This window comes from Ranitomeya variabilis, chromosome 1, assembly GCF_051348905.1.
Source record: "Ranitomeya variabilis isolate aRanVar5 chromosome 1, aRanVar5.hap1, whole genome shotgun sequence".
Classification (NCBI taxonomy): Eukaryota; Metazoa; Chordata; class Amphibia; order Anura; family Dendrobatidae; genus Ranitomeya; species Ranitomeya variabilis.
This window is the reverse complement of record NC_135232.1, coordinates 43163245-43187087: the sequence shown is the minus strand read 5'-3', so window position 1 is coordinate 43187087 and position 23843 is coordinate 43163245. Positions and strand designations below refer to the sequence as shown.

Below are 23843 nucleotides of genomic sequence, written 5' to 3'. Positions count from 1 at the left end.
ACGCATCCGCTGCCCATTGTGAGTTCCGAGGAGGAGGGGGTGGAGTTTCGGCTGCGCATGCGTGGTCGAAAATGGCGGACTCGACACAAAAAAAGTTACATGGAACTTTTTTTGTGCCGACGGTCCGCCAAAACACGACGCATCCGTCACACGACGGATGCGACGTGTGGCCATGAGTCGCTAATGTAAGTCTATGGGGAAAAAACGCATCCTGCAGACAACTTTGCATAGGCAAAACGACGCTAGTGTGAAAGTAGCCTAAGGATAAAAATGTACTATTCTGTTGGCAAGCGCAGGGTCCCAGCTGTCAGAGCACCACTGATCAACATGGGTCATGAAATGATCATAAAAGTCTTCCCCCCCAGACAACACCCAGTCTTCCCCCCCAGACAACACCCAGTCTTCCCCCCCAGACAACACCCAGTCTTCCCCCCCAGACAACACCCAGTCTTCCCCCCCCAAGACAACACCCAGTCTTCCCCCCCAGACAACACCCAGTCTTCCCCCCCAGACAACACCCAGTCTTCCCCCCCAGACAGCACGCAGTCTTCCCCCCAGACAGCACGCAGTCTTCCCCCCCCAGACAGCACACAGTCTTCCCCCCAGACAACACGCAGTCTTCCCCCAGACAACACTCACACAGTCTTCCCCCCCCCCCCCCAACACTCACAGTCTTCATACCCCCCACAATAAATGAGCAATCATCGGTGTTTTGTTTGTCGCATCCCCTCCACGGATCCACTGGGTGAAGACTTTATATCATGGGGTGACCCTACATTAGAAGGGTACTCCTTAAACTGGTCGAGTCGACATTGAAGGTCCATTGGTGTAAATCGGAATTGTGCAATGATCTATTTGCCCTTCAGGTAGCGCTCCAACAGGAGAACCAATCGACTCATTGTTGGATGACGTGCATTACTTTATTACCTTGCATCCACAAGTTGCTTTTTTATTTTTTGATCACAGCGAAAATGCATCGTTTTTCTGACATTTTACCATAATTTCCCCTTAAAAAAAAAAAAATAGATCAGCAGCAAAGTGTGAACAAAATCATAAAACATCTTCAGATTATTTATGCCCGAGCACTTGATTCAGCCAAGGGGATCGCTTGCAGATTCTGATACAAATAACTAAGCAATGACGACATCACTAAAAATGGTTGATGTCATATTTTACAAAGCCAGTGAGGATAGAAATTGGGCGACAAATCCTATACAAGGTATAGTGTCAGTCATATTGCTTATAATTAGTTATCCCCCCCCCCAAAAAAAAAAAAACAAAACAATACAATTCATGTCCCTCAAATTTAACAATCACTTAAAAGCATCGCAGAACTCTCCCCAGATGACCCCTGACCCTGACATTCTATTCTAGAATCTAATCTAATCCATTCCAATTAACAGATTCCTTGTTGGAAATAATAAACCTAAATTTTAAGACACTATACGAATAACTTATCTTGTAATCTTGTACTGCGACTATTATAGCCCAGACCAGCATTCATAATTCTGCTACCTGTTTAAAAGGGACCAGCCAAAATCCTGTTACCTAAGGACAGGTCAACACTACCTTAGTTCTGTACTACCCTTAAGGATTTACAACCTGTGCGGTCACACCTGAACCCGTGTGATCGCAACAAATGTTAACACTGATGGTATAGTAGTATTAAGTAGACATTTTTTCGGCTTTATATCTAGACTAACTGTACTACCCGGCTTCGCCCGGGTTAATGACTGCTGTTAGCAAAATAGAATGTGTTAACAAAAATTTATTCTGCACACAAAAACCACAAAACAAATAGATAGAAATGTAATTATTAAAAGGCAAAAACTAAGCTAATAGAAGAATTTCACAACATATATTGGTTTTGTTATACTGAGAATGTCTTTGTTGCCTATATTAACCAATCAGAGCTCAGATTAATTAACTGTAGCAAAATAGAAGCTGAGCTGTGATTGGTTGCTATTGGGAGCCTGATAAATCCCCAGCCAACAGTAAGCCCACCCCCTGGCAGTATATATTAGCTCACACATACACATAATAGACAGGTCATGTGACTGACAGCTGCCGGATTCCTATATGGTACATTTGTTGCTCTTGTAGTTTGTCTGCTTATTAATCAGATTTTTATTTTTGAAGGACAATACCAGACTTGTGTGTGTTTTAGGGCGAGTTTCATGTGTCAAGTTGTGTATGTTGAGTTGCGTGTGGCGACATGCGTGTAGCAACATTTTGTGTGTCGAGTTGCATGTAACAGGTTAGTGTAGCAAGTTGTGTGCAGCAAGTTTTGCGCATGGCGAGTTTTGCGCGTGGCGAGTTTTATGTGTGGTGCGTTTTGAGTATGTGCAAGTTTTGTGTGAGGCAACTTTTGCATGTGGTGCAACTTTTGTACATGTGGCAATTTTTCTGTGTGTGCAAGTTTTGCATGAGGTGAGTTTTCCATGAGGTGAGTTTTGCACGTGTGGCGAGTTTTGCGTGAGCCTAGTTTTGCATATGGCGAGTTTTGCATGTAGCGAGTTTTGCGCGTGGCGAGTTTTGAGTGGTGACTTTTGTGTTTCGACTTTTATGTGGTGAGGTTGGTGTATGTGGGGTGAAATGTGTGCTGAGGGTGGTATATGTGTTCAAGCACGTGGTAGTGTGTGGCGCATTTTGTGTTTGTGTTCATATCTCCGTGTGTGGTGAGTATCCCATGTCGGGGCCCCACCTTAGCAACTGTACAGTATATACTCTTTGGCGCCATCGCTCTCATTCTTTAAGTCCCCATTGTTCACATCTGGCAGCTGTTAATTTGCCTCCAACACTTTTCCCTTCACTTTTTCCCCATTATGTAGATAGGGGCAAAATTGTTTGGTGAATTGGAACGCGCGGGGTTAAAATTTCACCTCGCAACATAGCCTATGACGCTCTCGGGGTCCAGACGTGTGACTGTGCAAAAATTTGTGGCTGTAGCTGCGACGGTGCAGATGCCAATCCCGGACATACACACATACATACATACACACATTCAGCTTTATATATTAGATATACCTGTATGTAATCTCCTGTATATAGTATATACCTGTATGTCATCTCCTCCTATACATAGCATATACCTGTATGTCATCTCCTCCTGTATATACTATATACCTGTAGGTAATCTGCCACTGTATATAGTATATACCTGTGTGTCATCTCCTCCTGTATATAGTATATACCTGTATGTCATCTCCTCCTGTATGTAGTATGTACCTGTATGTCATCTCCTCCTCTATATAGTATATACCTGTGTGTCATCTCTCCTGTATATAGTATATACCTGTGTCATCTCCTCCTGTATATAGTATATACCTGTGTGTCATCTCCCCTGTAAATAGTATATACCTGTATGTCATCTCCTCCTGTATGTAGTATGTACCTGTATGTCATCTCCTCCTCTATATAGTATATACCCGTGTGTCATCTCCCCTGTAAATAGTATATACATGTATGTAATCTCCTCCTGTATATAGTACATACCTGTGTGTCATCTCACCTATATATAGTATATATCTGTGTGTCATCTCCTCCTGTATATAGTATATACCTGTATGTAATCTCCTCCTATACATAGCATATACCTGTATGTCATCTCCTCCTGTATATACTATATACCTGTAGGTAATCTGCTCCTGTATATAGTATATACCTGTGTGTCATCTCCTTCTGTATATAGTATATACCTGTATGTCATCTCCTGCTGTATGTAGTATGTACCTGTATGTCATCTCCTCCTCTATATAGTATATACCTGTGTGTCATCTCTCCTGTATATAGTATATATCTGTGTGTCATCTCCTCCTGCATATAGTATATACCTGTGTGTCATCTCCCCTGTAAATAGTATATACCTGTGTGTCATCTCCTCCTGTATATAGTATATATCTGTATGTCATCTCCTCCTGTATTAGACCTCGTTCACATGTTATTTGGTCAATATTTTTACCTCTGTATTTGTAAGCTAAATTGGCAGCCTGATAAATCCCCAGCCAACAGGAAGCCCTCCTCCCTGGCAGTATATATTAGCTCACACATACACATAATAGACTGGTCATGTGACTGACAGCTGCCGGATTCCTATATGGTACAGTTGTTGCTCTTGTAGTTTGTCTGCTTATTAATCAGATTTTTATTTTTGAAGGATAATACCAGACTTGTGTGTGTTTTAGGGCGAGTTGTGTGTGTTGAGTTGCGTGTGGCGACATGCAGGTAGCGACTTTTGTAAGATGAGTTTTGTGTGGCAACATGCGTGTAGCAACTTTTTGTGTGTCGAGTTGCATGTGACAGGTTAGTGTAGCAAGTTGTGTGCAGCAAGTTTTGCGCATGGCGAGTTTTGCGCGTGGCGAGTTTTATGTGTGGTGCCTTTTGAGTATGTGCAAGTTTTGTGTGAGGCAACTTTTGCATGTGTTGCAACTTTTGTGCATGTGGCAATTTTTCTGCATGTGGCAATTTTTCTGCGTGTGCAAGTTTTGCGTGTGGCGAGTTTTCCATGAGGTGAGTTTTGCACGTGTGGCGAGTTTTGCATGGGGAGAGTTTTGCGCGTGGCGAGTTTTGAGCGGCGACTTTTGTGTTTCGACTTTTATGTGGCGAGGTTGGTGTATGTGTGGTGAAATGTGCGCTGAGGGTGGTATATGTGTTCGAGCACGTGGTAGTGTGTGGCGCATTTTGTGTGTGTGTTCATATCCCCGTGGTGGTGTGGTGATTATCCCATGTCGGGGCCCCACCTTAGCAACTGCACAGTATATACTCTTTGGCGCCATCGCTCTCATTCTTTAAGTCCCCCTTGTTCACATCTGGCAGCTGTTAATTTGCCTCCAACACTTTTCCTTTCACTTTTTCCCCATTATGTAGATAGGGGCAAAATTGTTTGGTGAATTGGAAAGCGCGGGGTTAAAATTTCACCTCACAACATAGCCTATGACGCTCTCGGGGTCCAGACGTGTGACTGTGCAACATTTTGTGGCTGTAGCTGCGACGGTTCAGATGCCAATCCCGGACATACACACACACACACACACACACACACACACACACACATACACACACACACACACACACACACAGACACACACACATTCAGCTTTATATATTAGATTGCTGTACTGCCTGTGCGGAGCGGTTATTTGGTTGCTGCATGTTGACATTATTAGCTAGAAATGAGGGAATCGATTCAACGTAAATCAAATTATTAGAAATCTGCTGAACCCGGGCGATTCTGAACAAATTTGCACGTTGTAAAAGACTTCATCGGTCATGGAAGGGTCACATGACCTTGGCTGACCATACCCATGATGCTTTGAGGCTTCCACATCTCATGTTACAGCACAGCCAATCAGGGATACTATCAAAGCCTGTATAAAAGTTGAGGATAGGGAATGCAGTAGACATTTTAGGGTGAACCTGGATAATGAGACTACGTCAGAGCTCACAGTTTAGCCAGGATATTAGGGAGAAAAAGCCATAAAAACTGAAGAAACTGTACAGATAGTGTGTGACAGGAGAAGAGAACAACATCATACACATTTTTTCAGGGCGATTTAAGGTTTTGCAGTACTTTTGATACAAGGAAATAAAATTCTGTGGAAAAATTTAGCAACTTGGTGAATATCAATTTCAAAGGATTCACTTATCTCTATTATCGACCTCTTGACACAGTGACAAATTTGTTTTTTGTTGCCCTGATAATGCAGCCGTACGATGCGGCATACTCAAATTGGAGCATCTTCAGCCGTCCGTGGACCAGAAATGGCCATCTACACATTCTACGTGTAGGCATAAAAATTGTGCTAAACGTTCTGCCAATTTCTAGAGTAAAATTATAATCTGTTAGACCGACCGGCAATGTTCCCATCCCCCGCCGAACCCCAAATGTTGCCAGACAACTAAACACCTAGTGAGGTACCATCCCATCTTGTCTGGGTCGGAACGATTCCCCCTTTATTTTTAATTAAAATACTGTTAAACTGGGCGCCTTATGTTATTTCCATGTACTATTACTATTCATCTACTTATAACAGGGTTTTTGCTCATTTTGTTTTTAATCTTCAGCTCTCAGGGTTTTGCTACATAATCGGAGAGCAGCATAATATAGGGCAAGAAAGCCCGGACTCCAGTGTCACGTACTGGGCGGATTGGTGCAGTTTGATAGATTACTTGTTTTTGCTGTTGTAAATGTAACAGTGCTGAGAATGCTGAGCTGTGTATAACCCCGCCCACACCACTGATTGGCAGCTCACCACCAGAAAGCAGCCAATCAGTGATGGGGAGCAGGGTTACAGATTAGCTGGACTGGTCTGCACTTGAGATCTAGTCCTACAGTGATAATCTCCTGCTGATAAAACAATGATTGTATGCAAACTACAACGTACAACTTCGTTCTCTTATCCTAGATTATGATACTCCCAGATTAAATAGCAAAAACCTGCTGACAGTCCCTTTAATAAAAAAAATATATAAAAGAAAAAACACAAAACACTAATTATTAATTCTAATTAAAATATAGTGATGCAATAATGGATTTTCTTTTTCTCACATGCTAAAATACATAATAGAAATGATAGTAGTAATAGTAATAATAATAGTAATAATAATCATAATCGTAATAGTAATAGTAATAATAAAAATAATAGTAATGATAATAGTAATGATAATAGTACTATAGTAATAATAATGGTCATAGTAATAGCAATAATTGTAATAGTAACAATACAAATTGCAATAATAGTAATTATCATAATAATAATAAAATGAATATTAGTATATAAATAAATAATAATAATAAGTTATAACAGTAATAATAATACTTTTAGGCTATAGTGATATAAAATTATTAAATATATCACCATCACCTAAAAGTATTATTATTACTATTATAACTATTACTAATATTCCTTTTATAATTATTATTACGATTAGTACTATTATTGCAATTATTACGATTACGATTTTTGCTATTATTATTATTACTATTATTAATATTACTATTATGATTACTATTACTCTTAGTGATATAAAATTATAAAAGATATATTACTAAGAGTAATAATGATTATAATATTCCTGATGATAATCCTAATAATAATGTACTAATGATCATCAACCATTAAAGTGATAAACAAAAAAAAAAAAAAAAAGTGGTAACTGCAAATAGTTTAAATAGAACAATTAAAAGGGTTTGTATAGAAAAGAGTATGCAAAAACCATTGTAGTTTCCCTCCAGAAACAGCGCCACCTCTATCTGCAGGTTGCGGGTGGTACTGCACCTCAACCCCCAATCAATTCAACGGAGCCGAGCTGCAACGCCACACATAACCAGGCGACACATGTGGCGCTGTTTCTGAAAGAAAGCAGCCGTGTGTTTCTAATTCTGCCCAATCAGTTTAAGTAATGCATCCATAATAATACTAATATCACGGCTATGAGAAGATAATGATAAATTGCACCCGCGTAGTAGTCATTAATAATGCCGCCATCAGTAATCCTCGGCCGCATAATCCACAACAGACGCTGGTCTGGCTGCAGTAATGGCGTATGTGAATATTTACATTTCGGGGCGGTGGGTGATGAGCGCAGCGCGGGTTATGGAGGATTTATTAACTATTCATGAGGATTACTTTACTGCTGGCGCGAGTAAATGAGCTGCACACAGATCTACGACAGAGCTCGTTGTGAGGCCACTGCCCCATCATTAGCAGCGGGACGTGACAGTCACAGCCCACATCAAAAGCAAAGAAAATCCCCAAAAGGAAGAAATCTGCAATCGCCATTCCCTATAATGGGGGCCATGCTCTTCCACCGGCCCACTCAGAGCCTGCAGGAAGGTGGCGGCACCAGGAGAGACTTAGGACCACCTATTCTGAGACATAGGGGCACAGTACAGTGGACGGCTCCATTAAAATCACAGCATCCTCAAGGCAATTTCTGTTTTTTTTTGGCTTGGATTGAAAAATATCCGGCCTGACTGATACAAAAATGCAAAAGAACAAAAATAAAGCATTGGGATATAGCGTTATTATCAGCTCTGCACCTTAAGAGCAGCGGGAGAAAAAATAAAAAAGGACAACTAATCAAGATTAATCCAAGATGGTATTCAGAGATAAACCACTTATGCAACTTCAAAATACAAACTTTCCTAAAAGAAACTCCTACCGTTTTGGGACTACAGCTTCTATGCAGTTATGTGTGTCCATGGTAACAGACTACAAACCCTATGTAGTCTGATGCTGCAGTTTCCCTCTCTCTTCTAAGCAGACATCCAGTAAGAGACTGCCATATGACTGCATGACAATTTAGGGCTCATGCTAATTGGATCGCAACGTACAGACTGGTTGCGGGTCTCCCGGCCAGAACATGAAAGGTTCATATATTTCTAGGAGGCTGTGACGCCTGGGTCGGGAGAGTCGCGGCTAGTCTGTGCATTGCCATCTCAGACCGGACCGTCTGCATGAGCTTTAACAGAAGGTTTTAATTCACTCTACTATCTAAACACATGGGTCCGCATAGGAGCTGTAAACCCAAAACGGCAAAAAAGAATAAAAAAAATACCCCAAAAAAACCCCCCAGACATTCCTACTGAAGCCACGCAGTTGAAACATGGCTAGCCCTGATGGGGGTCCCATGGGTTTTGGTGGAGGTGATTAGTGGTGGTAGTAGTGAGTGTGGTTGACCATGGTATGATTGCATTTTCGTTTTTCCCCCCCATATAAAAACAGATGTGGTCTACGACCAGCTGATTTTCTGTCCATCAGTTCGGACTATCGAGTAAAACACACATATAATTATAAGACATAGGTTTATTTTCTTTCCCCATTACCTAGCTCCGAAGATGTCCTTCTTTGCCAAGTCAATGCCAGATACAATCTTAACTCTGAGGATACGAGATTCCTCCTAAGGAAAAAAAAAAAAAAGAAAACAGATGGCGTTATTCACACTGAAAGAGCCAGTCATTTCAAGTGACAGTTCATAAGTGCATACATGAGAAATAATATTATTTCTGGCAATTATATGACTTATCCTGTGTTTTTCACCAGTTTTCCCCTCTGCAGGTGTTCTCTATAGTTTTGAGTCTCTGAGCTAGTGAGTGGAAACTAGCTGCTATGCCTCCCGAACACACAGCCATGAGGGATTCCTGCTGTTCTGTCTCTATAGAACACATTCAGAAGCAGCAGCAGCAACATAGAGGACATTATACAACAGTACTGAGCAGTGTAGCTGTGAATCCAGTGCCTCAGTCAGAGGCCCCAGGGACGTCTGCAGGTAGGAGGTTGAGGAAGGCTCAAAGGAAGCGCAACTTACAGGCGAAACAGTTGTCAGCCACATTGTCTCCATAAACTATTTGGAACAACCGCCAATAAAGATTCTTTTGACGTGCAGTGATTGTAGGGAGAAAAATGGGGCGCTCAATCTGTTTTAATTTTTACATTTCCAGTTTACTAACAGCAATCAGAGAAAAAAAGTATAATAAAACGTTACAGAACTCTGATGAAGCTGTATTTATTTAAACATGTCACATGCGCCGATTTACACTTCTGTTATGATTGTCAAGAAGAATCGTAAAATATTTCATAGAGCTGGAACCTGTGCCCCAGTGATGGCGTCATCGCTCTATAATTGTGATTGACCATAAAAAAAAAAAAAAAAAAAAGATAAAAAAAATTAGACAAACTTCTACTGCTAGTATGAGGAGCATGGGGACAAAGGGAACCAGGCATGGGCGGACACACCGCATGTTCAGCCTGTGCAGCTGCACAGGGGCCCAGGAGGACAGGGGGCCCGATCAGCTGCTCAAATATCTTACTCTCTCATAGAGCCAGCGGCTGCATCTACACTAAGAGGAGGGAAGGGGCCGTGCGGAGTCTTTTGCTGTCAGAGAGGGGCCTCTTCCTCTCCTCTGAGTTGATGCTGCCGCTGGCTCTTTGATATGATGAAGGAGCCCGGGACCCCTGGACACGCCCCCAGCTTCTCTTCCTGGTTCGTGCAGGGCAGGCAGGAACAGGCCTGGTAAGTATGGCTGATCTCAGCCAGTCCTGTCTCCTGCCTCCTCCTCACTGCCTGTGACTGCTGCTGGGAACAGCCTCTGAGCAGTCAGTACATCTGACACCTCTGCTGCCTCCTGAGCAGTTCTGACAACTGAACTGCTTGATCAATGTTCACAATGTTCACATGAGAGATCACATCAATCCCCCTGTAGCTACCTCCACCTCCTGTGCTGAGGGGGCCTTATTGGAAAACTGCGGCACTGGCCCATTCAGATGCAGGAGCTGCAGTGTGAATGCTGACGAGTGGCCAGTGCAGCCCAGTAAAGACCCCTCAGTACAGGGTTGGTAAGTGGCTATGGGGGGAGGGGAGGGTGATGTGATGGCCGATGTTCACATGGGTCAGGCACCTGACAGAACTTCTCAGGAGGAAGAAGTCTCAGATCCACTGACTACGGGGAGAACACTCTGCAGCTATCAGAGGTAGTGAAGAGGCAGGAGGACTGGCGAGAGCTGGAGATCTGGCCAGTAAGTGCTGATGGAGGACTGAAGACCCCCAGGATGGAGCTGCTGGAGATGGAAGAATGCACCTGCCAGAGGGACGGCACGTGTAAGTAACAAAATGTGTACAGACTTACTCTCACCTATGTGTATTACCATACTTCTGTGCACCTGTTTGTAAAAGTCTATATATAAATATCTATATATATGTATATATAATTGTCTAAGGGTCACTTCCGTCTGTCTGTCCTTATTCATTCGCTGATTGGTCTCGCCAGCTGCCTGTCATGGCTGCCACGACCAATCAGCTACAGGCACAGTCTGGAAGAAAATGGCCGCTCCTTACTCCCCGCAGTGTCCCCGGCGATCCGCTCCATTATCTCCGCTCCCCGCAGTTAGTGTCCCCGGCGCTCCACTCCATATTCCCCGCCGTGTCCCCGGCGCTCCGGTCCATACTCCCCGCAGTGTCCCCGGCGCTCCGGTCCATGCTCCCCGCAGTCACTGTCCCCGGCGCTCCGGTCCATGCTTCCCGCAGTTACTGTCCCCGGCGCCCGCTCCATACTCCCCTCCGGTCACCGCTAACACAGGGTTAATGCCGGCGGTAACGGACCGCGATATGCTGCGGGTAATGCACTCTGTTACCGCCGCTATTAACCCTGTGTGTCCCCAACCTTTTACTATTGATGCTGCCTATGCGGCATCAATAGTAAAAAAAAGTAATGTTAAAAAAACCCAAAAAACCTGCTATACTCGCCCTCCGTTGTCCGCTCGCGCCTGCCGCCATCTTCCTTTCCCAGCGATGCTTTGCGAAATTACCCAGAAGACTAGCGGTCTCGCTAGGAACGGAAGATTTCGCGCCCATCGGCACAGCGCCGTTGGATACCAGGAGGCGGAGAGATGGGACGCTAAGGAGCAGCGACGAGAATGGTGAGTATGTTAGAACTACAAGGGGCCCTCGGATCCAAAGGTGAGTATGTTTATTTTTTATTTTTTAACCTGTGACATACGTGACTGGGCAATATACTACGTAGCTGGGCAATATACTACGTGGCTGGGCAATATACTACGTGGCTGGGCAATATACTACGTGGCTGGGCAATATACTACGTGACTGGGCAATATACTACGTGGCTGGGCAATATACTACGTGGCTGGGCAATATACTACGTGACTTGGCAATATACTACGTGACTTGGCAATATACTACGTGGCTGGGCAATATACTACGTGGCTGGGCAATATACTACGTGGCTGGGCAATATACTACGTGGCTGGGCAATATACTACGTGGCTGGGCAATATACTACGTGGCTGGGCAATATACTACGTGGCTGGGCAATATACTACGTCGCTGGGCAATATACTACGTGACTTGGCAATATACTACGTGACTTGGCAATATACTACGTGGCTGGGCAATATACTACGTGGCTGGGCAATATACTACGTGGCTGGGCAATATACTACGTGGCTGGGCAATATACTACGTGGCTGGGCAATATACTACGTGGCTGGGCAATATACTACGTCGCTGGGCAATATACTACGTGACTGGGCAATATACTACGTGACTTGGCAATATACTACGTGGCTGGGCAATATACTACGTGGCTGGGCAATATACTACGTGGCTGGGCAATATACTACGTGGCTGGGCAATATACTACGTGGCTGGGCAATATACTACGTGGCTGGGCAATATACTACGTCGCTGGGCAATATACTACGTCGCTGGGCAATATACTACGTGACTGGGCAATATACTACGTCGCTGGGCAATATACTATGTGGCTGGGCAATATACTACATCGCTGGGCAATATACTACATGGCTGGGCAATATACTACGTCGCTGGGCAATATACTTCGTGGCTGGGCAATATACTACGTGACTGGGCAATATACTACGTGACTGGGCAATATACTACGTGGCTGGGCAATATACTACGTCGCTGGGCAATATACTACGTGGCCTGTGTTATATACTACGTTGCACTACATGCATATTCTAGAATACCCGATGCGTTAGAATCGGGCCATCATCTAGTGTATGTATATGTACCTATGCACAGTGTTCATATGTATCTGTGGGACACAAAGATAATCACAGTACACTATATATATATATATATATGTATGTGTGTGTATTAGAACCTGAGTGTACAGTAGTTATCTGTGTGTCTATAATTATATATATACAGTATACTGTATATGCTACATATAATGCACACACATACACACAGTCATGGCCAAAAGTGTTTTCATGTATCGATGTGTACTTTGGTTATCTATGCATTTATGTACAATATATATATAAATATATATATATATATATATATATATATATATATATAATATTAGTATCTGAGACACAGTAGGTAGTAAGTGTAAAGGTAAATATCACTTAAAGGGAACATGTCAGCAGTTTTGGCCACTATAAGATACGGCCACCACCTTTCAGGGCTTATCTACAGAATTCTGTAATTATGTAGATAAGCCCCCCGATCCAACCTGAAAGATAAGAAAAATAAGTTTTATTATACTCCCCTGGGGGGCGGTCCGGTCCGATGGGTGTCGCAGCTCAGGGTCCGGGGCCTCCCATCTTCTTGCGATGCTGTCCTCCTGTTGCTTCATGGCTCCCCGGAATCGCGCTCCTGCACAGGCGTACTTATCTGTCCTGTTGAGGGCAGAGCAAAGTCATGCAGTGCACAGGCGCTGTGCCTCTCTGACCTTTCCTGGCATCTGCGCACTGCAGTACTATGCACAGATAAGTACGACTGCGCAGGAGCGCAATGCCGGGGAGCCATGATGCAAGCAGCACGGCGGCGATCATAAGAAGATGGGAGGCACCGGACCCGGAGCTGTGACACTCTTTGGACCGGACCGCCCCGGGTGAGTATAATAAAACTTATTTTTCTTCGCTTACAGGTCGGATCGGAGGCTTATATACAGCATTATAGAATGCTGTAGATGAGCCCTGAAAGGTGGTGGCTGTATCTTATATCTGCCAAACCTGGTGACAGGTTCCCTTTAGCAGGGCATTCCCGGGGCCAGACAAGTCGCAGCCGCATTGGGCCCAGAAGTGGAGTGTGGCCACTGACACCAGCGAATATTTCAGCTCGATCTGCATCCTTGGACGCACATTCAGCTGAAATATATTGCAGCACCGGTGATCCGCCAGTTCCGCTGCAGTACACGCCGCTGACCAATTTGAATCCAGCATATGACCTCGGCGTGTCCATGACTGGGGGGCATATGGCAGTGACGACAAGTCAGCTGGCGGCTCTTGCGCCGGTTGCAGAAGAGGACGCCGTGTGGCATGGGAGCGGAGAAAGGTGAGTAGAATCGAGTTTTTTTCCATGTGTTGCAGAAGAACAAGACAAATTCAGAAAGGGGCATGTAGCGCTATGCCTGACATGGTGTCCCCTCCTCCCTCTATGCAGGGACACCAGCTTACTCACCGGCCCATGGCACTGTCTCCAGCATGCTCCTGCCTTCTACCTCCACTATGCACGCTGCACTGTGTCCCGATGGGGTGCCTAGGGTGCATCTGTGCGCACTCCCCTGTTCTAAAAGGGGCAGCACGTACACATGGTAAATGCTCAGCTGGGAGGCATTTAGTTAAATGTGTGTTCACTTGCAACGTGTCTCCCAGCCAAAAGCGTGGAGACATCTTGTATAAAAAGCACCCTCCTCAGTAGGGAGGTGCCTGAGCAATCCCTATAGTTACAGTATGTTAGGTAGTTGGTGTGTATGCAACTGTATGTTGCCAGGTCCCCCATCCCTAGTTTGATATAGTATCCCATATCCCATACCCTGTTTACTGCTATTAGTGCTCGCTTCCTGTGACTGCTTCGGCGGTGACCGTATCCTGAAATCGCATCTGCGGTATCGGTACCCTCCCGTCCCGTATTACGTAACATCCTATTTATGTATGGTGCCGTCCTTTATTATATAGCGTCTAGTGATGAGCGAATATACTCGTTACTCGAGATTTCTCGAGCACGCTCGTGGGTCCTCCCGAGTATTTTTTAGTGCTCGGAGATTTAGTTTTCTTCGCCGCAGCTGAATGATTTACATCTGTTAGCCAGGCTAAGTACATGTGGGGGTTGCCTGGTTGCTAGGGAATCCCCACATGTACTTATGCTGGCTAACAGATGTAAATCATTCAGCTGCGGCAAGAAAAAGTAAATCTCCGAGCACTAAAAAATACTCGGAGGACCCACAAGCATGCTGGAGAAATCTCGAGTAACGAGTAGATTCGCTCATCACTAACAGCGTCCTGTTATGTGGAGTGCCGTCCATTATTACCCAGTATCGTCTCTTGCCATCTACAGCACCGTCCCTTACATTGAGTATTCTCATTATTTTTGTTATTCACAGCGTCTTCTCTTTATTGCATGGTGTCCTCTCCTGTAAAATGTAAAATGACTGCTGAGGGAGCAACATCTGACCAGCAGACCAGTCAATCAGCCGCATCCATCACAAAAGAAGCTTTCCCAGGCTCCATCAGCCATCATTTCAGTTTATATCTAACAGGAGTGGATGATATGTTATAAAGAACAGGGAGGTATAAATAACAAAAATAATGAGAATCTGATATGTAAGGGACGGTGCTGTACATAACAAGAGGGAACTATATGATACGGGACGGTGTTATACATAAAGAGAGAGCACTGTGTAATAAGGGTTGCAATATATATGAGAGGAGACTGTAAAAAAAATATGTATATCTGTAGCTTGGTCGCGATGAAAGGAGGGGGGCCCAGATACATTTCTTGCACAGGGGCCCTAAGCTGTCTGTGTCCGCCCCTGGAACCAGGGGTGCATGTAGTGTGACCCCCGGCAAAACACAAACGTAGGATGAAGAACAAGGAACTTAACTACAAAAAAAAAAAAAGAAGACGGTTCACAAAGTGTCGAGGTGGATGCAGTAGAGGCACAGTTCTCGGAGGTGTCACCACCAAGGAGGCACTTAATTAAGGTTGAGGGATACTATCATTTATCTCAAGTTTCTGAATGTTGGCTAACGTAATTACTGGGGCCAGTCCAGAGACCTAACGACTGTGCATGCAGGCATGGTTATGTCCACCTCACACAAAGGAAGAACTTTACATGACATTTTCTGGAACAACGAAATCAGCATGGAAAAGCCAGAAGTACCATCACTGGAATACGACTGCTTCTACGAGTGTCTCGTCCAACTCCTAATTGCTCAACTACAGTACATCCAGAACCCTAACAGAGGTCCTCACTGTGGTCGTGGTACCATGCATGATGGGGAGGATGGGTCAGGCCATCCATAGAACAAACCTGGCTACGCCATGTCACCATTGGCGGGATATTACCAAGACCTTTTTTTTTGTTCCCTTTGTCTGGAGCTCCACTATGAACACGATGAAAAGGATGGGTAAGTCCACGGTGGAAGAGGAACCAGATTTCGTCAACTCTACCAAGAACCTCTTATTGGTCAGGCTATGGGATTCTGAAACGTGGCTCCGCAGGGGCGGTTCATATCTCACTTTTTTTGGTCTGGTTATGGAGAATCCTGGGCTTGGGCAACTCAGTTTGAACTTCAACAAATGTGACATCCAGTTACTGTTGAGATACTCAAATTTGTGAAAAAAAAAGCCAACTCGAGGGACTCAAGCCCAACCAGTGTCATCTAAAGACTAAAAAACAATTCTGAACACAGCACTAAAAAAAAAAAAAAAAAAAAAGGTGTTTGCTCCATATATATTTTCCAGGTATGCACTGCTCCTCTAACTCTTGATTTCCTCCTTGCCAGGGAGCAGCGCGCTCCTGGAGATTGACAGGTTGGGCTGGTGGCTCGGTTTAGCTGCTGATCTGAACTGCACGCCCTCCAATGCCGCTAGCGGAGGCAGCTTTGCTCCCCCAGCAGCTTTATTTTATTTTTTTTTCTGTAAGAACTCATGATATCATCACCGCCAGATCCAGCCTCAGATTATTGCTGCCTCATAATCCTCCATGGCAAGCAGCCATATTTCTGTTGCTAAGCAGCTAATGGACTGTTAAAATCATTACGGTCACTTATTAAAACAACCGACAAAAAAATAAAAATAAAAAAAGTTGTTTTGTACAAACAAAGTCAGGGAAGTGTTTGAAAAGTTTCCGCGGTTATCTGAAAAAGCGGAGAAAAGACTTCTGAGTGCATGCTATAAATTATTAATAGCTGTAATTACTTTTATTGCCATTATACAGGTTGTTTTTTTTATTGCCCAAATGGTATAACCTAGACAGAAACCTCGGAGGTTTGGGTGATAATACATGAATTAAAGAGAATGACTTAAGTAGTTTAAGTTTTACAAACTTTCTTTATATATATTTGTTTGTGCCCAAAGTGCCGTGTTTATATTCACTGCACCATGGTTTATGCCGCATATATAATAAAGTGTGTGCATGTAAAATGGAGCGGTCACCGGAGCGTTATTTTTAACATTAGATCAATTTACTATTGATGCTGCATAGGCAGCATCAATAGTGAAAAGTTGGGGACACACAGGGTTAATAGCAGCATTAATGGAGTGCGTTACACCGCGGCATAACGCGGTCCGTTACCGCTGCCATTAACCCTGTGTGAGCGCTGACTGGAGGGGATTATGGAGCAGGCACTGACTGCCATTTTGGCGCCGGACCGTGCCCGTCGTTGATTGGTCGTGACTGTTTTGCCGCGACCAATCAGCGAGTTGGATTTCCGTGACAGACAGAGGCCACGACCAATGAATATCCGTGACAGACAGAAGGACAGACAGACGGAAGTGACCCTTAGACAGTTATATAGTAGAATACATTATTATATATATATATATATATATATATATATATATATATATATATATATACACATACATACATACATACATATATAGAACATATATTTAATTATTAGATTGGTTCACAGTGACTGTCACATTAAATATATAAATAAAATAAATTTAAGGAAAGAAATAAACAATTTTATATACACACACACACACATTACATAGATAGGTAGAAACGCTCGGATAACTCGAGTAACGAGCACACTAGCTCATCACTAATTATAATGTATCACTGTCGTAACTTGAGTACAGTTCTGTCTCTGGCACATGGATAATGAAAGATGCACGAAGCTCATTAAGTGGTGCTCTACTCTTGATGACGTGAATTCTGAATTAAGACGCAAGAAATTCATTAAAACAGGAGTGCAAAATGTCAGTCTTTAGGAATCGAGGCTCTAAATCTCAAAAAATCCATGATATTATATTTAAAAGGTGGTGTAATAATGGTTGTTCTGTTAGGCTGCTGGAGACTAGATAGGCAAGATTACGTCGATGGCAACACATGAGAGAGGAGTAATGATAGACGAGGGGGAAAGAGGGATAATGAACAGAGAGGGGGAACAGAGCTAGGGAGAATGAGAAGAGAGACGGGTAGTAGTAAAACAAGAAAAAAATGAAAAGACTGGAGACTAGATAGGCAAGATTTTTTTCCACCAAAAATAGCCGAGTGTATGTTTTTGATAAAGTGACAGATAATTATCGTGGTGATACAAATACATCATAGATAGTGATGAGCGAATATACTCGTTACTTGAGATTTCCGGAGCACGCTCTGGTGTCCTCCGAGTATTTTTTAGTGCTCGGAGATTTAGTTTTCATGGCCGCAGCTGAATGATTTACATCTGTTAGCCAGCATAAGTACATGTGGGGGTTGCCTGGTTGCTAAGGAACCCCTACATCTACTTTTGCTGGCCAACAGATGTAAATCATTCAGCTGCGGCAAGAAAAACGAAATCTCCGAGCACTAAAAAATACTCTGATTACCCCCGAGCGTGCTCGGGAAATCTCGAAAGACGAGTATATTCGCTCATCACTAATCATAGATAGTCAGTAAACACCTGCTCACCAATACTACTACTTCCAATTCACCACCTACACATGCACGCTCAGCTTACCTGGTTATGCATTATTGGGGAAAGAGGATTAAACTAGTGCTAGACTCCACTGGCAGCAGCAAATCTGTCACAAAAGTGAGAGAGACAGAGAAAGAGAGAGAGAGAGAAAGAGACAGAGGGAGGGGGAGAGAAAGAGTTTAGAAGGGAGCTAGAGAGAGTTTAGAAGGGAGCTAGAGAGAGTGAACAAAGGAGCTACAGAGTGAAGAAGGGAGCTAGAGAGAGTGAAGAAGGGAGCTAGAGAGAGTGAAGAAGGGAGCTAGAGAGAGTGAAGAAGGGAGCTAGAGAGAGTGAAGAAGGGAGCTAGAGAGAGTGAAGAAGGGAGCTAGAGAGAGTGAAGAAGGGAGCTAGAGAGAGTGAAGAAGGGAGCTAGAGAGAGTGAAGAAGGGAGCTAGAGAGAGTTAAGAAGGGAGCTAGAGAGAGTTAAGAAGGGAGCTAAAGAGTAAAGAAGGGAGCTAAAGAGTAAAGAAGGGAGCTAGAGAGAGTGAAGAAGGGAGCTAGAGAGAGTGAAGAAGGGAGCGAGTGAAAAAGGGAACGAGAGAGAGTGAAGGGAGCGAGAGAGAGAGAGAGAAGCTAAAGAGAGAAAAGTGCAATTCCACAACTGTTTTGGATTATTTTTTACCATGTTCACCAAATGCTAAAACTGACCGGCCATTATGATTCTCCAGGTCATTACGAGTTCGAAGATAACAAGCATGTCTAGGTTGTTTTTTTTGTTTTTTAATTTAAAAAAGGTGAAAAAAAAATCCTAAGTTTGTTTAAAAAAAAAAAAAAAAAAAAAAAAGATTCAGAGACCGGTAAGGCTTCTTTCACACTTCCGTCATCCAAATCTGCACAGGATCCGTCAAGACGTTGAAATGACGGATCCTGTGCAGATTGTGGAAAATGTGTGCACTGGGCCCTTCTTTCTGATGGACAAGTCGAGCCTATGTGCACCTGTTGTGTATGCGTCTTCGCAGCGGTTTTCCACTGCGAAAAACGCATACACAGCACAACCCAGGTTAAATAAAAAAATAAATCGCGATATCCTCACCTACCGACGTAAGATTTTGCAATGTATTTCTAGGAACGCTAGCTGCCGGGAGCATCGGTGACGCTGCACAGGAACGCCGGAAGGTAAGAATATTGCGATTTTTTATTTTTTTTTAACATATCTTGTTACTATTGATGCTGCATAGGCAGCATCAATAGTAAAAAGAGAAAGAGTGTGCGAGAGAGAATTTCCCAGATGGGAAATTCTTCCACCCATGCTCTCTTTGAAAAGGTGGGACCCGTCGCTACACATCCTGCGCCCCTAGGCTTCCATTGTAGCCAGTGACGGGCAGCGCAGTATGCATCGCTGACCGATTTTCCGACGTGCAGAAAAAATGTTCCTCTCAACGTTTTCTCTGCCCGACGGACCGTTTTTTTATGCAGGATCCAGTGAAAGACGGATAAAACAAATGGCCATCTGTCACAATCCATCGCTAATACAAGTCTATGGGAAAATGCAGGATCCTGCATTCTGAAAAATCGACTGATTGTGACAGGAGCTGAAAGACGGAAGTGTGAAAGAGGCCTAAGCGTCTCCATTTTTCGTGAACTGGGGTTGGCTGAGGGCTTATTTTTTGCATGTGGAGCTGACATTTTTAATGATAACATTTTGGTGCAGATACGATCTTTTGATCGCAAGTTATTGCATTTTAATGCAATGTTGTGGTGACCAAAAAAAAACGTGATTCTGGCATTTTGAATTTTTTTGTGCTACGCCGTTTACCGATCGGATTAATTGTTTTATAGCTTGATAGATCGGGCAATTCTAAAAGCGGCGATACCAAATATGTGCGGTTTTTTATTTTATTTTGAATGGGGCAAATGGGGGGTTATTTGAACATAATTTTTTTATTAAAGAAATCAGATCCAGACATATAATGATGGCTCTGGGACTCAATGAGAAACCACTGGGTTTTCATAATTTGGAAGCAGATGTGTGCCTTCATACAGGGACCGTCCCTCGAGGACCCACCGCTTATTATGTAACAGGAGAAAAAAAAAACCTGGAAACTTGTTAGGAGCTTCTCCAGTCCTGGAGAGGGGAAACGACTCGTGTCCTTTCTCCAAGGACAGTAACAGGAATTCATATGCTGAGGCTTAACACAATTCATGTCGATAATGCATCTGTCCGCCCTGCTTCAGCGCAGAAGTCTGGAGGATGGACAATTGTTCATTTCATTGAAAATCTATTCCTAGCATTAATTTTCATTAGGACTTTAGCCATTTTACACAGTGCTCCATACAGGGCCTTCTGGCCACTTTGCTACACATTTTAGTCTTAGTGTTGAAAAACATGCCTGCTTATGTCCAAAAACAGCACCACATTTCTCCACAGGATGATAGTAGTATTGCAGCCCAGCACCATTGAAGTGAATGCCACTGACCCTGTGGACAGGGGTGGTGCTATAAGAACTAGCCATGTTAACCTCATTCTTTATGTGATGCAATTAAAAAATGTAGGACATTAAAAAAAAAAATAAAAATTTTAATCCCTCCCTGACCAGGACAAGTTAGCCATCACCGACAGACAACCCCTCATGGGAGGAGCCAAGAAAGCTCAGCTCTTCCAATGTCTCCATATAACAAAGCATGTCAGCTACACTTTCCATAGAAGTCATGAGGTCACTTTGTGACTTAAAGGGAACCTGCCAGGCCTGATGACACAACCTTCATGGATAGGGTTGATCTGCAGGTTAAAAGCATTGTGAAGTTGCCCAGTTGCAGTACTGAGTGCAGCACCAGAGAGAAATCCAAGGAGCCGCCGGCTTTCAGTTACGCAGGTGTGTCAGGAACAGCTACAGTCTGGCGGCTGTCAGTCCATCCCACCACTGATTGACAGCTGGCTCTATGCACTGCTTAATCGGCTGTCAGTCAAAGTGATGGGGCGTGGTTACAGGACCCATACAATAATCAACACTGAAAGCAGAGGCGGAGACTCCGAGCTGGACCCAGGGAGGGTGAGTAAAGCCTAGGACTGCAACTAGGGAACATGGGTTTTCTGAAAGCCCAAAACTCCTTTAAAAAGATCAGATCAATGCTGTTAAAAAAAAAAAAGTCAGATTTGCTTAACATTAACAAAAATACAATTAAACCCAAAATACAAAAAAAATTCTGTAACATTTAAAAATAAATAAATAAATAAAAGAACTGGAGGTAGTTTTATTCAAATAAATCTGAACAACAGACTTTTTAACAACTTTATTTACATATTTTTTTATGTATTTTAAACCTTAAAAATAAACTGCTGCACACTACTGCAGGCCTCCTCCAGCTCGTTGTACAGCGAGGCAGGAAATCGAGTCTTATTTAAATCTCTTCCGTCTTCTAATTGCAGCATTAATAGATTATTTACTGGAAATCCTGATAACGGACAGATCCGCAGCCGAGCTGCAAGTCGGGTTTAATTTCCTTGGCATATCTTGTGACCTGGCTCCATGATGAGAAGGATTCAGCCTGGAATACGTCTGTAGAGGAGGAATCGTGCGGTCGCTCCTGACTCATTCATTACCAGGTCTGTCTTACTCCTCGAGTGGAACAGGGAATACTGACGCAGCCTCATCACTGTGACCCAACCATTAGTAGTGCAGCTCCGGATCACGGTTGTGTCACCGGATCGTTCACTAATTAAATTAGTATCAGCAACATGGCAACAAGTCAATCATCACAACGGAAGGCAAAATCACCGACGATGGCTTCTTCCCAGTCACACCTTGCTGCAATGCAGATGCTACACATTTGTGTTCTCTCTCAAACATTGCGCCTGCGAAGGAAAGCAATGTCGGGGACACTGTGTGGATGATGTAGGATGCGTCATCCACACGAAACAAGAAGTAGGACGGCATCACAACAAGTAGGACGGCATCACAACAAGTAGGACGGCATCACAACAAGTAGGACGGCATCACAACAAGTAGGACGGCATCACAACAAGTAGGACGGCATCACAACAAGTAGGACGGCCTCACAACAAGTAGGACGGCCTCACAACAAGTAGGACGGCCTCACAACAAGTTGGGAGGCACCGGACCAAGACCAGCAACGCCCCTCGGACCGGACCACCACATATAAAAGCTCTTTTTATGGTCTTGCAGGTTGGATTGGGGGCAGATATACAGTTATTAGAATGCTGTACATGAGGGCTGACATGTACTGTCCTTCTCCTATGGGACAAACCTGGTGACAACAAGTTCACTTTAATTCATAAGGAAATTTAAAGGATTCCGTTCACCTTGGCATCGCCAAGTTTTTGGTGCAGCGTTGCACATCCTCATTGGCATATTGCAGCCATACCTTCGCTTCCGATTCCAACTCTGCTTCTAAAAAACCTAGATGTTGATTTAAAAAATAAAAAAACTGTTGATGAGAAATGTGTTGTATTTTTTTTGCTTAATTTATCAAAAGCATTAAGGGTGTTTATTATTTTAATATATACGCAACGGACCAAAATAAAGATTTATCAGTAAGTTGTTCACAAGTTTCTCACTGCTGTAAACCGTGTAATCAGTGAGAGAACACTACAGTAAGTGAGAAATTTACCTACACCGCCACCACTGGAGGAACTGGATTTTACAAAGAATTTTTTTATTTACCGGTATATAGTTAGTTGCCCATTACTTACGAGTAAAGAGGATCAATAATGTCGGACCCCATCACCACAAACCACACAAAATACAGATGAGTTTTTATCAGGCTTCTGATCAGCACAGGCAGAATAACAATCATGGATAACACCTCCATATACAGTAGATAACACAGGATCCACCATTCACTATAGGCAATGTCACAGCTCACCTCCTCCTCCTGTACAATGACTGATAACACCTCTATATACAGTAGTTAACAGGATCCACCATTCACAATAGGTGATGTCACAGCTCACCGCCTCCTCCTCCTGTACAATGACTGATAACACCTCTATATACAGTAGTTAACAGGATCCACCATTCACAATAGGTGATATCACAGCTCACCTCCTCCTCCTGTACAATGACTGATAACACCTCTATATACAGTAGATAACACAGGATCCACCATTCACAATAGGTGATGTCACAGCTCACCTCCTCCTCCTGTACAATGACTGATAACACCTCTATATACAGTAGATAACACAGGAACCACCATTCACAATAGGTGATGTCACAGCTCACCTCCTCCTCCTGTACAATGACTGATAACACCTCTATATACAGTAGATAACACAGGAACCACCATTCACAATAGGTGATGTCACAGCTCACCTCCTCCTTTACAATGACTTTTGCACACGCTCATTAGATGCTTTAATACAAAAGACAAGGGTGGAGTCTGTTCATTGGAGCTAATGAATATGTGCATCTCCTTAAAGTGAACCTGTCAGCAGGTATC

General features: G+C 43.5%; 1 protein-coding gene across 10 annotated transcripts in view; it reads right to left on the bottom strand.

The window, feature by feature from the left end:
- The window catches only part of NEDD4L (NEDD4 like E3 ubiquitin protein ligase), a 291147-nt gene that overhangs the window by 171315 nt on the left and 95989 nt on the right, over positions 1 to 23843 (bottom strand). For 9 of the 10 annotated variants that reach the window (XM_077282677.1, XM_077282730.1, XM_077282720.1 and 6 more), the window contains exon 2: positions 8828 to 8901. In XM_077282677.1, coding sequence (XP_077138792.1) covers positions 8828 to 8901 — 74 coding nt within the window. Of the gene's footprint in view, positions 1 to 8827; positions 8902 to 23843 lie in introns of those variants that run through there. The other variant, XM_077282754.1, reaches the window with a different exon arrangement.